This window comes from Canis lupus, chromosome 5, assembly GCF_048164855.1.
Source record: "Canis lupus baileyi chromosome 5, mCanLup2.hap1, whole genome shotgun sequence".
In the NCBI taxonomy this organism is placed as follows: Eukaryota; Metazoa; Chordata; class Mammalia; order Carnivora; family Canidae; genus Canis; species Canis lupus.
In genome coordinates this window covers 5,831,096-5,846,388 of record NC_132842.1, presented here as the reverse complement: position 1 = coordinate 5,846,388, position 15,293 = coordinate 5,831,096, and the positions used below count along the sequence as shown (strand labels likewise).

The 15,293-nt window shown below is 37.3% G+C and overlaps 1 protein-coding gene across 5 annotated transcripts in view; it reads left to right on the top strand.

Annotated features, from left to right (window-relative positions):
* Positions 1–15,293, top strand: part of MYO3A (myosin IIIA) — a 245,594-nt gene that overhangs the window by 166,028 nt on the left and 64,273 nt on the right. For all 5 annotated transcript variants that reach the window (XR_012030791.1, XM_072825306.1, XM_072825307.1 and 2 more), the window contains 3 exons: positions 8,974–9,127; positions 11,182–11,270; positions 13,435–13,564. Coding sequence is in view for 4 of the 5 variants with exons in the window: in XM_072825306.1 (XP_072681407.1) it covers positions 8,974–9,127; positions 11,182–11,270; positions 13,435–13,564 (373 nt within the window). In the remaining variant the exon portion in view is untranslated. The remainder of the gene's footprint in view (positions 1–8,973; positions 9,128–11,181; positions 11,271–13,434; positions 13,565–15,293) is intronic.

The following is a 15,293-nucleotide window of genomic DNA, read 5'->3' as shown; positions in this document are numbered from 1 at the left end:
GCCAAGATTTTGCTTTTATTTGGTTGTTTTTGTTTGTTTTCTAGCTTTCTTCCAAGTGAGAGAGAGCACAACAGTAATCAAAGTGTGATAGAAAGCTTGACATTCTCTTCACGTTAGACTCATGCTGATGCTGTAGTGGTGGGTTTTGTCCTTTCTTTTAATTACACTATGGTGTAATCATTGTGGTGTAGAACATACAGAGGAAATGAACCCCACTTTCTGGAAGTTTGTTTCACATCAAGGGGAATGAACAACCAGCCATTGATGAGTCACCAATGGGCATGAGTTTGAGTTGGAAAAAATGCCATTATTCTTTAGGACCATTATGCACCCAGCACATAAATATCCAACAAAGTGTTATTCTAGAATTCTGAAGATTCACTCTACTTGTTTACACTCCTACTCATATCTAGGAGCTATTAATATTTGTTCTGTACAGGCATAAGCTGTTACATATATCACTTATATATCCACCCATGGGTCTAGAATTAAAAGTTAGAAGTCATTTTATAAGCAGGAAACCATTTACAGCACATAACGCAAACAATAACTGCAATTATGGCTCGGGCTTTTCTTGCAGAAAGTGATGTGTATGACTTTCATCTCCAGCTGTTCACATCCTAAAGTTTGAGGCTTTTCAGATTTTGAATATGGGCTCCAACTCATAATTTGTGGCAATTTCAAAGACCAAAAATTCATTCATTATACAGTATCTACAATTTCAACTTTTTTTTACATTACAAAGTAAAAAGAATTAGTCATCTGATAAAAAAAAATGTAGGTAATTCAAAATAGACCCTTTATAAATGACTTTAAATTGTTTTGCTTGCAAAGTGTGAAATTTTATTTCATATCCAAATTTCTTCCCTATTAAACAAACCATTGTGTACAGTGGTGGTAGCATTTGTCTTATTTTAGCTCTCCAAGTGATAAATGGCATTTTATAGGCATTTTCTTTAAGTATTAAAACAGCCATGCATTTAAGAAACCCTTGATACAGCAAAGGGCGACTGGGTGGCTCAGTCACCTAGTCTTTGACTTCAGCTCAGGTCATGATCTCGGGACTGTGGGATCCAGCCATGCGTCAGGCTCCACACTCAGTAGGGAGTCTTCTTGTCCCTTGTCCTCTCCCTGTGCCCCTTACCTCTCTTGTGCTCTCTTTCTCTCAAATACATAAAGCTAAAAAAAAAAAAAAAAAGGAAGAAAGGAAGAAACTCTTGATACAACAAATCTTGCTTTTTAAATGCTCATCCAAGTTTTGGGTTACTGTTTGAGATCACGTACAAGTGTTCCTTAAACTTCTTGCATACTAAGTGAGTATGGAAGTTGATATCCAGGTGATTGGATGTGTGTAGAGCATACCTACAGCATCTCCCATGTGGTCCTCTCCTGCTGGCTCTTTGCCGGCAGCGTCCTATGCTCCCATGTTCCCATCATCCCTTGCCCTACACCTGTGCTACACACAATGTGTTTCTCTTTTATAAGTGAAGTTGAGTCAGTACCTTTAATGTGATGTGGGGATTTGTGTTACTTACTTTGATAATTAGGTATAGTTTTAAGACATTTAAAAAATATTTTCATTATGATATAAAGTAATTTTAAAGAAATACATAACAGTGAGCATAGATCCATTCAATTACTATAGTTTTCCTCATGTCAGGTTAGAGCATAGTTTTGACAAGATGAAATAAAAAATTTTTTGGGTAAAAAATGTGACGGGGGGGATAAATAGTTTAAGGTGAAAGAAATCTTGGTATATAAAAAAACTACATTTCTGAATTCCTGATTGAAATTCCTCCTTATCCTAAGCCAATACCTGTCACCTGTCAGTAGAATATAAATTTATAAGATCTTTTTGGCTTTTGAAGAGTTTTCAAGAATGGGTATCATACACAAAAAGTGGCTAGATTAAAATGTTCATCTTAACATACTTTTTTCACTATAAGAAAAATACTCAACTCACCTTGAGTAGCGATAGCACCCTAAATCCTAGATTTTCAACCTTCAAAATGTTTTTCCTAGAATGAAGATGATTAGAATGAGTAACTTCTCAATGGTTTCTTTCCACCGTAGGCAGTTTCTGTAAATGTGTACACTCATATGAGCAGTTGGTGAGTCGGAATTCTTTTGCTAAAAGGCAGGCATCAGGGAATAAATGTGTTTATGTGGCTTCTTTCCCCTGCACATGTTCTGTCAACAGAATGTTTATGCATTCACTCATTAAGTTTCACAACACATTCAGGCAATTGGGGCATTTTGAAATCTTTCAGATAGAAGAAACCTAAGTAGAACATCTATATGTCATAGATAAAAGTGACGCCTTGGGACTTGCTCAAAGGCTGATGAAACAAACCAGGGCCAGAATCTGCATCTTCTGGTATGTATCATAGGTTCTTCTCACAAATGAACAAATAAACAAAGTTGAGAAGAACCAGGGACCTAACAAAATAACCTCTCATGCAGAAGAAAAAGGTGCTCTGTTGATTTGAAAGAAAGGAAATAAGAAGAAAAGGAGGAAGGAAGGAAAAGAGAAATAGAGATAGAGACAGGCTTTCACATGGAAGACCAAAGGGTATCCACATAAAGTGGGAAAGAAGGAAACAAGTGGGGAGAGCATTAGCACTGGAGCAGGCAGCAGTGATAGCAGAGCCTGGGGTGCTGGAGAAGGCAGAAACCACCTAAAAAGAAGGATGTAGAACTACAGATGGAACAGTTGAAAAAGAAATAGAGTACCAGCAAAGAAATCCTAGAATGTAACATCAGAGTTAGAAAAGCAGAGAGACTCTATGCTGTGCCCTCAAGGACAGGGACTCTTCCTTTTTGTCTTTATTTCTACCTTTTCTAGGCTCACCTTCTTCTAAACATACACACAACAAGTAGTCCACAAATGTTTGAGGAATGTCTGCATATGGTATCTTCTACAGTGGTATATCCAGAGTGCCATAAACCTAGGGGAATTCCTAATACCATCTCTTGATATAAATCCTATATCAAATGCACTGTTCTTCTAAAAATAGAAGAGATACTACTTTATAACTTCCAAACAGCAAACACAAGCACATAAATGTTGAGAATCATCTATACCAGCTATTAAAATATTTCTAGACTCTAAAATACCTGAAACTATGGAGCAGTGTCAAGTGATAGACTTACCTATATGAGAGAGAGAGATAGGACTTCATTTCAGAGGCAGAGGTTTAGTGAAAGACTCCATTGGACCCTGTCACTCTGTATGCCCATCTTTTATAAAAGAAAAATGTCATTTGAGCCAAATACCTTGATTGAAACCTTGGTGATTTCAGGAAAATCTTTTTGAAGCTTCATACTTAGATAAAACTATCAGATAGTAGAAAATACTCTCCTATGGTATAATAATGAGGTGGTGTTTTGGGGGATTAGGTAGGAACTGACTTTTACATGGTGATGCAGTCTGCCTGTTTTCACAAATATGTGGGAATTAAACAATGTATTCCTGGACTACCAGTGGGTCAAATGGAATTGGAAAGAAAGATCAAAGACTATCTTGATGGACACTGAGGCTCCTTCCACAGTTTGTTTTTGTTTTAAAATTTTATTTATTTATTTATTCATGAGAGACACACAGACAGAGAGAGGCAGAGACACAGGCAGAGGGAGAAGCAGGCTCCATGCAGGAGCCTGACGTGGGACTCGATCCCGGGTCTCCAGGATCAGGCCCTGGGCTGAAGGCAGCGCTAAACCACTGAGCCATCTGGGCTGCCCCACAGTTTGGCTATTGTGGACATTGCTGCTATAAACATCGGGGTGCAGGTGTCCCGGCGTTTCATTGCATCTGAAAGATGCATGGATAAAGAAGATGTGGTTTATGTATACAATGGAATATTACTCAGACATTAGAAATGAGAAATACCCACCATTTGCTTGGACGTGGATGGAACTGGAGGGTATTATGCTGAGTGAAATAAGTCAATCGGAGAAGGACAAACATTATATGTTCTCATTTATTTGGGGAATATAAATAATAGTGAAAGGGAATAGAAGGGAAGGGAGAAGAAATGGGTAGGAAATATTAGAAAGGGAAACAGAACATAAAGACTCCTAACTCTGGGAAACGAACTAGGGGTGGTGGAAGGGGAGGAGGGCGGGGGGTGGGGGTGAATGGGTGACGGGCACTGAGGGGGGCACTTGACGGGATGAGCACTGGGTGTTATTCTGTATGTTGGCAAATTGAACACCAATAAAAAATAAATTTATTATTTAAAAAAAAGAAACTATGAGAAAAATACAAAATGAAAAAAAAAAGACTATCTTGAGACAAATGGAAATGAAAACACCACATGCCAAAACTCAAGGGATGCAGCAAAGGCAGTTCTAAGTGGGATGTTTGTAACAAAAAACACATACATTAAGGAAAAGAAAAAGAAAGGTCTCAAATAAACAGATTTAGCTTTATACCTCAATGAACTAGAAGAAGAAATAAGCTAAGCCCAACATTAGAAGGAAAGAAATAAAGATCAGAGCAGACATAAATGAAATGGAGACTAAAAAGACAATAGAAAAGAACAGTCAAGCCAGGATCTGTGGTTTTTTAAAAAAATAAATAAAATTGATGAACCTTCAGGTAGACTAACCAAGAAAAAAAGAGAGAAAACTGACATAATTCTGATCTCTGGCTTCCTGAATCTTCAGCAACGTCGCAACTGACGGTGATGTGATGCTATCTCTGAGCCCAAGAAGAAGTTATGTTTATTATTATCTGTTTCAGAGTGATAACACTCCTCATAGTAGCTGGCAGGTATTGTGTAATGTGTACTAACCAGAGATCTGCTTTATTTCCCCTCCAAACTGTCCTCTTAAGTAGTTGAAGATCTAATCAAAGAAATGCAAATACAGCAATACGCTATCATTTTCTCCTATTGAAAATATCAGAAAAAGTTTTTTAATGAGAATATTCAATGCTGGTGAGGATGCAGTGAGCTAGGAGTGTGTATGCAGTGCTGATTAGGAAGCACATTGCTGCAAGAATTTTAAAAAAATCTATCTAGAAATGATCATCAGAGCCTATGAAACGTTTCCAAGTTGACAAGCTAATCTGTCCTAAAGATAATCCAAAATACAGAAAAACTTGGTGCACAAAGATGTACATCAGAGCACTATTTAAAGTAATAAAGAGGGGGCACCAGTCTCATTCAGCTGGTGGAGCATGCAACTCTTCATCTTGGGATCATGAGTTCAAGCCCCATGTTGGGTGTAGATATGATTTAAAAAAAATAAAAAAAGAAATAAAATAGTTAAAGAAGGAATCTAAAATGTCCCCAGGTAAGAGAATGGAATATAAAGCTACAGGATATAATCTCAGGTAGCCATTCAAATAATGTTCATGAAAAAAATATATATATATTTTTAAGATTGTATTTATTTATTCATGAGAGACACAGAGAGAGCAGTAGAGACACAGGCAGAGGGAGAAGCAGGCTCCATGCAGGGAACCCGATGTGGGACTCAATGCCGGGACTCCAGGATCACACCCTGAGCCAAAGGCAGACACTCGACCGCTGAGCCACCCAGGCGTCCTGAAAATATATTCATTACATGTTCTCCATTCCATTTTGTCAAAGGGAATAAAGTTAAAACTGAATAAATAGTATGATTTTACATGAGCATCTATTACATTTATAATCAGAAGCTCAGGATTATGCATGTGCACATGATTTATAGTTTTCACCACAGTCTTCCTCTCATTAGAAAGAGCTTTTCAAAATGATTTTTAACAAAAGGAATCCAGAAAGCTCATGTATTTGTTTGTTGGGGCTGCCATAAGGTATCACAGACTGCGGAGCTTCAAACTGCCTCCTGGACTCATAGATAGCTGCCTTTCTCCCTGTGACCTTATGTGGCTTTTACTCTATGCAGTCACTTCCCTGGGGTCTCTTCCTCTTCTTATAAAAAAAAAAAAAAAAAAAAAACATCCTGTGGAATTCCAGCCTTGCGCTTATGGCCTCATTTGGCCTTAATTACCTCTCTAATGGCCCTATCTCCAAATGTCATCACACTGGATATAAGGGCTTCAACGTATAAGCTTGGTTTGGGGTGGGGGGGGGGACACTGTTCAGTCCTTAACACGCAATCATTTATTTAACCTGCTCAGGTCTCCCTAGATAGAGTTAAGTAATAGGTGAGTAAAAGTGCTTGTCCTCTTGGAGTTCCCATTCTAACAAGAGAGGGAGACTAATCCAGTAAAAATGCTAGAAATGCTGTGAAAGAATTTAAAACATGGTGGGAGGGATAGAGCATGACCAACTGAGGAAGGGGGTTGCTGAATTAGTCTGGGCCATGGGGGAAGGTGTCTCTGAGAAGGTGAGAGTTCAGCCTCTGTTGTGTGACAGATTGTGCCAAGGGGTCAAAGGTAACATTCCCCGCCACCACCCTTCAAAGCCATGAGGAAGCTTGCAGCCTTTTGGCCTAGGACAACCTCTCTTCCCAGCTGCTGTGTGAGGCTGAGGACACAATGCTGTCATGAAGACTCTCTCCTGTGGTGAGACTTTCCCTTGTGTTTAGGCCAGAGCTCTGGATGGGGGGCACCTTCATGGGCTTTCTTGCCACTCTGTCCCTTTTTACAGCTAACACTGAAAACCCAATGAAAAATAAGCAAGAGCTTGACTCAGGCATGAAGCTTCCCAACATTTAAGTCTTCCGATTTCCCTCCCTCCTTGATTTATACTTGGATAATTAATCATCTGCCCTTCTCAGAAGGGAACTCAGGCCATCTGAACAGGGCAGTGATTATATATGCTGAACAGCCCTCTATGGCAGTTAATAACTCCACTTATCTTCTGCTTTAAATATATTTTTAACATACAGGGCATAGCAGAGGACTTTCTTAAGAGTTATACATCTTCATTTCTCCACTTAGGCTTAAAAACAAAGTATTTTGAGGTCATAACTGCTATAAAAGTACATAATCTGTTGTTTTAGGCAGTCTCATTTTACTAGAAGGGCTTTATAAATCGTGAGTAATAGCATGTTCTCTCCATTGGTTTGCCTGGAGTACATAATCCTAACAAGTATCTTCAAGGGGAGCCCATTGTTTTGCTAGTTACTCATCTCTGCTCTGTCTGACCTGCCACAAAAGGGTTCTGTGGATTCTGACACAGGCAAATAGAAATGACAAATGCATTGATTTAGATCTTAACCTTGTGTGCTTTCTATACAAAACATACAAAACCTCTTCTGAACTTTGCAGTTGTCACTTAAGCTGTAATATGCTGTCAGCCTGATGTGTCTACTAGTAAAGTGATTCTGGGTCTGTATATTGCTCCCAAGGTAACCTTCAAATGCAAACGCTATGAAACTTCCAGACATTGTTTCCAATTTTATGTACCGGATAAACTAAATGACCTTCAGGTGATCTACCTTTTAGCCTAATGGGCACTGCCAAGTTTTTACGTATTAGTTTTTTGTCTTAAAAATGTACATTTATTTTTACTAGTGACACCCTTGAAATGACATTTCAGTTTCATAAGATTCCAAAATACTGATTAAAAGTTTTGACCCCACCTGCCATTTGCTAACTTCCTCCATGCAGTTGCCAGAAATAAGTTCTCTTCCTCTGAAGTCCTTATATTACATTGTACATACTGTTTATCTAACCTGTGTTACCTTGCATTTTGAATATTCATTTACTAACCTTATCACTCGAGTTAGATCTTAAATCCACTGAGGACAGGGAGTTCTATTAAACATCTCTTTAAAAATAATAATAAAATAAACATCTCTTTATCACCCATCACAGTGCTTTATTATAAGATGTTTAATGAAAATACTTAATGAATTAAAGAATATATTAAAATAATAATGAAGTGGCTCAGTCAGTTAGGTGTCCAACTCTTGGTCTCAGCTCAGGTCTTGGTCTATGGGTTGTGAGTTCAGACCCACCTTGGGCTTCGTGCTGGGCATGGAGCCTATTTTAAGAAAAAAATTTTTAAGTTAAAATAATAATGAAAATAGCCTGTCATTTTAAATTTGTGAGTGGTGCGGGATATTCTCTCCGAGTCCAGGGTTATTTCATACACTTCCTGGTGATAGCTACTTTATTACCCGAGAACCAGTTAGCACCCTGCATGAGAGCATCACTACAAGTCATTGTCCAGGGGTCATGCATGTCCACTTATAGACTGCAGCACTGGGGTGGGGGCACAGTGTGAAGGCAGTCATAGAAACGGAGCAACAACATGATGCTTAGTGCCCCTTTGGTGAAATAGATCAGTAGCATCTGTTTTGTTGGCACCACAATCTTATACTAATTGTTATTCATTGTTTTGGTTTTAGGCAACTTCTAGTATACCCAATGGCAACTGATTATTAATGTACCAGATAGATTTACTTTGTTAGATGGAGATCGTTTCTTCCCCGTGGTAGATGAGACAGTGGGAGATTATAGAGTAAAAAAATCCCAAAGAATTATATATGCTAGTTAAGAGGCAGAACCTCGATATGAACCTTTGTGTTCTTGGCTCTAAATCCACTGATTGTTCCTATGACCTACAACTGTTCGCCCTACTGACAACATAAATGTTATCATGACTGAGAAGTTAACGTTCTTGAGAGATCCATTTCTGAGACTAGATCAAAAGCTTAAATTGGGGGAACTGTAACTCTGAACTATACCTAATTGATATTCTGTAAATTCTGGAGCATAACTCTATTACTGCTCATTATCAACATATTCTCTTGTATTTTGAAAGCCTAAGATGTCTGTCATTCTGGTAGAGACACTAGAAACTTTTTATGATTACCCTGAATTGGCGCTGACTTTAATGAACTGGCAGTTTTGGGGAAAGAAAAATAAAATGATACCCTCAGCTTAAGAGCAATGTCATAGGAAGCAATTTCTTATAATATGTGGAAAATAGAGTTTGGGATAATTACTGTCAAATTACATATCATTCACAAAATTTTTAGTGAATTTTTTCTCTGTCTCATGCCCTGTTATAGAATGAATACCTAAATGAAAATGTTAATGCCAGAGTGATTGAATATGAAGATAACCGGCCCCTCCTAGATCTGTTCCTCCAGAAGCCAATGGGTCTGCTATCCCTACTGGATGAAGAAAGCCGATTTCCCAAGGCTACTGACCAGACTCTTATAGGTGAGTTTTATTTTTTATTTTTATTTTTTTTAATTTTTTATTTTTTTTAATTTTTTATTTTTTTTGTAGGTGAATTTTAAATCAGTATGTCTGCATAGTTTTGTGCTACCGTCATGTAATGCTCTGAATGACTTAAAAAGAACTTTTTTTTTTATTATCTGGGAGAAAATAGCTATCACAAAGCCTGCATATGTAACTTTAAAGAAGAGGCTTTGGGTCTAATATCTGGACTAGCAAATGTTTATAATACGATGAAGTATTTAGTGATGAATTAAACAAGTTTGGATATTGGACTTTTCCTTACATTATGGTAGAGCCTCATTCATAGGATCTTATGTTATAAGTAACCTTAGAAATTATCCAGCACTACCCCACCCCTAAAAAAAGAGATTACCCAGCCCCATATTAGAAATTGGAGGGCAGGGCAAAAGGCCAGCTCTAGAATTTGAAAAGAGATAGCTAATGGGGAGGAAATAAATTCATCTAGTCACTTGTCTAATAGAGGCAAATAGCCTCCAATACCTTAATAGTCTCTAAATTACAGTACATTAATAAATATTCACAATACTCTTGAGTCATCAAAGAAAGCATAAACATATTCATTTTTTTCTATTTGAGAAGGCAAAGATACATATGCTGCATTTAAAAGATTATCATTGAGGGACGCCTAGGTGGCTCAGCAGCTGACTGTCTGCCTTTGACTCAGGGTGTGATCCCGGGATCCAAGATCAATTCCTGCATTGGGCTCCTTGCAGGGAGCCTGTTTCTCTTTCTGCCTATGTCTCTGCCTCTTTCTCTGTGTCTTTCATGAATAAATAAATAAAATATTTTTAAAAATTAAAATTAAATAAAAGATTATCATCTAAAATAGTTAAAAATGTCTTATTCCTTAAAGAATAAAACTTTAGCTTGTTCAGGTAAAAAAAATAAAAACAAAAAAAACCATTTTTTTTAATGTAGAAATACCATATTCTGTAATGGTAAGAGACATTGATTATGTATAATAAATATTTGCAGAAAATTTGGATTCACATTTTCTCTCATTTACTTTGGGTGATGGAGTCTGTTTCTTACCATTAAGTCTGTGATGTTGCTTCCTGCTGACTCACTCACTGGCTTATTCTCTCCTCTAATTGGATAATACTAATAAAAAACAAAATAAGCCCAAAGTTCTGGGGAAAATTGTCACATAGCAATCACCTGATTTTGAAGTTAAATGTCCCTTCAAGGACATGGAGGAAAAAGTACTCTGAAAGTTATAGAACTGTAACTGCCTTAGTGACCCTCCATTCTTCCTATGTAATCACTAATAACTTAGTGCTCCTCTGATAGAAAGGAGAACCAGAATACCAGATTTCTAGGCTCATGGCTCCATATCAGACTGGGTTTCACAAATCTCTCTGATCAGTTAATCTCAGGTAGTTTCCTGACTCAGTAACAGTGGTTCACAAAATGTGGTCCCGAGACCAGAAACAGCCATTACCTGAGAATGTGCTAGAAATGTGATTTCTCGAATTCCCCCAGTGCCCAGACCTACTAAGGCAGAAGCTCTGTGTTAAAATAGGCCCTCTAGGGGGTTCTGTTGCTTGAGGTTAAGAACTGCTACTCTAGGAAAGCCTGGGTAGCTCCGTGGTTGAGCATCTGCCTTCAGCTTAGGTCGTGATCCCAGGGTCCTGGGATCGAGTTCTGCTTTGGGCTCCCTGCAGGCAGCCTGCTTCTCCCTCTGCCTGTGTCTCTGCCTCTCTCTGTCTCTCATGAATAAATAAATAAGATCTTTTTTTAAAAAAAAGAACTGCTCTAAATCATAATGGAATGGTTAAATTGATAATCTTTAGTTTTGTCTCACCATTTATGTTCCAAATCTGCATTTATTAGCTATGTAAAATTGTTTTTTCACTGCACATTGTCCATTTTATGGTGAAAGAGATGATTCTGTCAATCAATACCTTCTGAGGATCTCCTACATGGCTGATATTGGAGTTCAATTTTTTTTCTGTAGAAAAATTTGTTGTTTTTTTTTTTGTTTTTTTTTGTTTTTTTTTTTCTTTTTGTAGAAAAATTTGAAGGTAACCTGAAATCACAGTACTTCTGGAGACCCAAAAGAATGGAACTAAGTTTTGGGATTCACCATTATGCAGGAAAGGTAAGGACTTTGAAGAATTATGACTGAGTTTCTCTTAGTCTTTCCTCAAATAATAATGGTAAACATGAAAATTATGGCCCAAAATATTTAGATGGTTATAATGAGATAGCCATCTGTGTCTGTCCCAATCTGGCCCTGACTCTGTTCTCCAGCTTCCTGTATTCTCTCTGACCCAGTGCCATCCGCTCCCACTCCAGGGCATCTACCTCTAGCAACTATCCTGAAAAGGTTAAAAAAAAAAATCGTCCTCCTATTTTGACAAACACAATGTTACAGTTTTTCTGGAGGAATTTTTGTTAAGAGCCTAAGGAAAAACAAAGAAAAGAAAGAGACAAGCCTCAAAGCATCCATCTTTCTGATCCTAAGATCTGGCTTTGGGTGAGATTGGCTGGCAATGGGAACCTACTTTTTCCTTCTTTTAGTGATAGCTAGGAACCTTTTATATAAACTGCCTTTTTCAGACTAGAGTTTCTTCTCTCTCTACGGCAGCCTTTGTCTCTCCTCCCATCCAACAGAAGAAAGTGACAGATTAGGGGTGTGGTTGGATAATGGAGCTAGCCTAGGTGTGGTTGACTAATGGACTATTCAGCAGTTGGATGCCTTGATAGATGCATATTCCCAAACCGGAGCAAACCTCAGATATGTTGTCCTAAACCCAGAGGATGCTCTGTTTCCCATCTGCACAGACTAACAAGTAATTCCTTCACCATAATGTAAATATTGGAGGACCAAGAAGATGTAAAATCAAGAAAGTGCAGAGACTGAGAAATACATGAACAGAATAAAATAACACAGAACCTGGAAGATTTAGGTCTACTAGGACTTCAATGTTCCACAGACTTTGGCACTAAAAAAAAAAAAAAAAAAAAAAAAAAAAAAAAAAATCTAATTTGAATATTATAGCCTCTCCCATAATGTTCAGCATATGATTTTTTCAAATAAGCCTTTTTAAAAACATCCATTAAGAATTTCCTATGATCATTTTATCCAGTTGTTTTTAACAGCTATATTAGTCGGCTTGGGCTGCCATAAGAAAAATACCACAGGATGGATGGCTTAAATAAAGCACAGACATTTATTTACTGGAGGCTAGAAGTATAAGATTAGGGTGCCTGCAAGGTCACTGTCTGGTGAGACCTCTCTCCCTGGCTTACAGATGGATGCATTCTTGTACTGTTCTCATGTGTCCTTTTCTCTAGGTACATGAGGTGGGGAAAGAGATCTCTGGTGTGCCTTTCTCTTGTTACAAGGACACCAGTCCTATAGGATTTGGGTCCCACCCTTAGGACCACATTTAACCTTAATTACCTCGTTGAAGATCCTATCCAAATACAGTCACATTTAGGGTCAGGAATTCAACATATTAATTTTGGAGGGACACAATTCAGTCCATCCTTAACAACAACAATATTAGATCATCCTATAGAAATCTTTGGGTTACAATTAATCTTTAGAAAGCCTTAAAGTTATTTAGAAGTGCCAGAAACATGAATACTCTAAGTACTCATAGTGCACTTAGACCGTACTACTACTGGGGATCCCTGGGTGGCTCAGAGGTTTGGTGCCTGCATTCGGCCCAGGGCGTGATCCTGGAGGCCCAGGATCAAGTCCTACATCGGGCTCCCTGCGTGGGGCCTGCTTCTCCCTTTGCCTGTGTCTCTGACTCTCTCTTTCTCCCTGTGTCTCTCATGAATAAATAAATAAAATCTAAAAAAAAAAAAAAAAAAAAAGACCATACTACTACTGAGACAAAAAGTCTGTAATGGCCAATTCACTGTGTGTGAATCAATTATCACAGAAATGAGAATGCCTTGGTGGCCTTAGGGTGCTTTCTTTATGCCACCTTTGACCCTCCAAGCATAGAAAGGAAACATACCAAACTTCATAATAAATAAGAGGAATCAAACCTCTTTTATGATTTCAAACCAAATAAAATCAGCAAGACAAATTTTTCTCTGACAAAAAATATTGCAAACCTGGAGAAATTTGCTCTTCCAACCAAGTTGTTAGGGACTGCCTTTATAAACTTTTGTATACCTCTCACTCAGCACAGAAGTTTTCAGAAAATACCTATTGATGATTCTGCTACTGCTGCTACTGATGATGGTGATGATGACAATGGGGATGACATTGATCGTGATACTGAAATATACTTTATCAACAGGTCCTCTATAACGCAAGTGGGTTCTTAGCTAAAAATAGAGACACTCTTCCAACTGATATTGTGCTGCTTTTGAGGTCATCAGAAAACAGTGTAATTCGGCAACTAGTCAGTCTCCCTCTGACAAAAACAGGTAAGCTAAGGCAATTTCCTTTAACCGAGAAATCTCCTCAGGTCCAATTCAGTAGTTTCTGATTGTGGTTTTCATCAGTATAATCCTCATTTTTTTTTTATATTGGCTTGTTTTCAGCTCACTAAATATGCATTTTTTAATACATTCTGCCCAAATTGTCTGCAGAACATGTAAAAATGAATATAAAAAAACTAGGTTTTCATTAAAGAAGTGTTTGAAGAACTAGCCAGAAAATATGGTGATAATTTAGCTGCTCACCAGAAGAATATGCTTAGCTCTGACAAGTTCAGAATGACCTCTGTTTCGGGACTGGGCAGCTTTTGGGTGGTACTTTAAGGTTCTATAGGTTTAGTGAGCTCTGCCTTATTGATTGGAAACTTACATGTCTTTGCTCCAGCCAACCCTATACTTTTTTGCATTTGCTTTTAAGTAGAAAAATAATGTAGTTTGGGCTGTTTTTCTTTATTGGAGTTTGTTTTATTATTTTGCATTTCTTTTTTACAGTTTTATTGAGACATAACTAACATACAGTAAATAGCACATGTGTAGATAGTAAAACATGAGTTTTTGACATGCATAAAGATCTGTAAAACTATTACCACATTCAGTAGTGAGTATACTCATCACTTCCAGATGATATTTCATCATGACTCTAATATTTTCCACCATTCTTTCCAACCCCCCTTCAGTTGTTCTAGGTCCATTTGTTGAAAGGATTGTTCTTTTCCCTATTGTATTACCTGGGCACCCTGTTGAAAAATCAGGACTTTTGTATTGTGTGTACTGATATTTGTCTATCTTTTCACCAGTATTATACTTCTTGATTACTATAGCTTTATTTTTTAAAAAAATTGAAATCAAGAATTATAAGCTACACAACTTTGTTCTTTTTCAGAGTTGTTGAGGCAATTATAATTCCTTTGCTTTTCCATATAAATTTTAGAATAAGCTTGTCAATTTCTACCAAAAATCCTGTTGAGGCTTTGACTGGGATATGCTGAACCTATAGGTTAATTTTGGAAGAATTGATATCTTCACAATATTGAGTCTTCCTGTCAGGGAGCCCAATAATAGCTCTCCATTTATTTAAGTCTTTCTTAATTTCTCTCAGCAATATTTTGTAGTTTTCAGTGTGTGAGTCTTATATATCTTTAGTTAAATTATCTGCTACTATATCACATTTTATGCTGTAATAAATGGTAATTTTAATTAAAACTCTATTGTTGCTAGTATATAGAAATCCAGTTGGTTTTTTGTGGATTGATCTTTTGCCCTGCAGTGTTGCTAAGCTCATTTATTAGACTAGCTAGCTTTTTTTTTTTTTATAAATTCCATAGGATTTTCTATACAGATGATCATGTCATCTGTGAAAAAAGAGTTTGCCCTTTCTTCTCTATTCTACTTTTTATGTCTTCATCTTGCCTGGTTGCACTGGCCAGAATCACCAAAGCAATATTGAATACAAGTGGTAAGAATGAACATTCTTGCTTTATTCCTGATCTTGGAGAGAAAGTATTCAGTTTTTCCCCAGTAAAAATGATATTACCTATAGGTTTTTCATAGATGTCCTTTCTCAGGAGGAGGAAGTTCTTTTTATTCCTAGTTTTCTGGGTATTTATCAGATATGCATATTTGAATTTTGTCAGATGCTTTTTCTACATCTATTGAGATAATCATTCATTTATTTTTTTAATCTGTAAATATGAGTTACACTGATTGATTTTTGAAT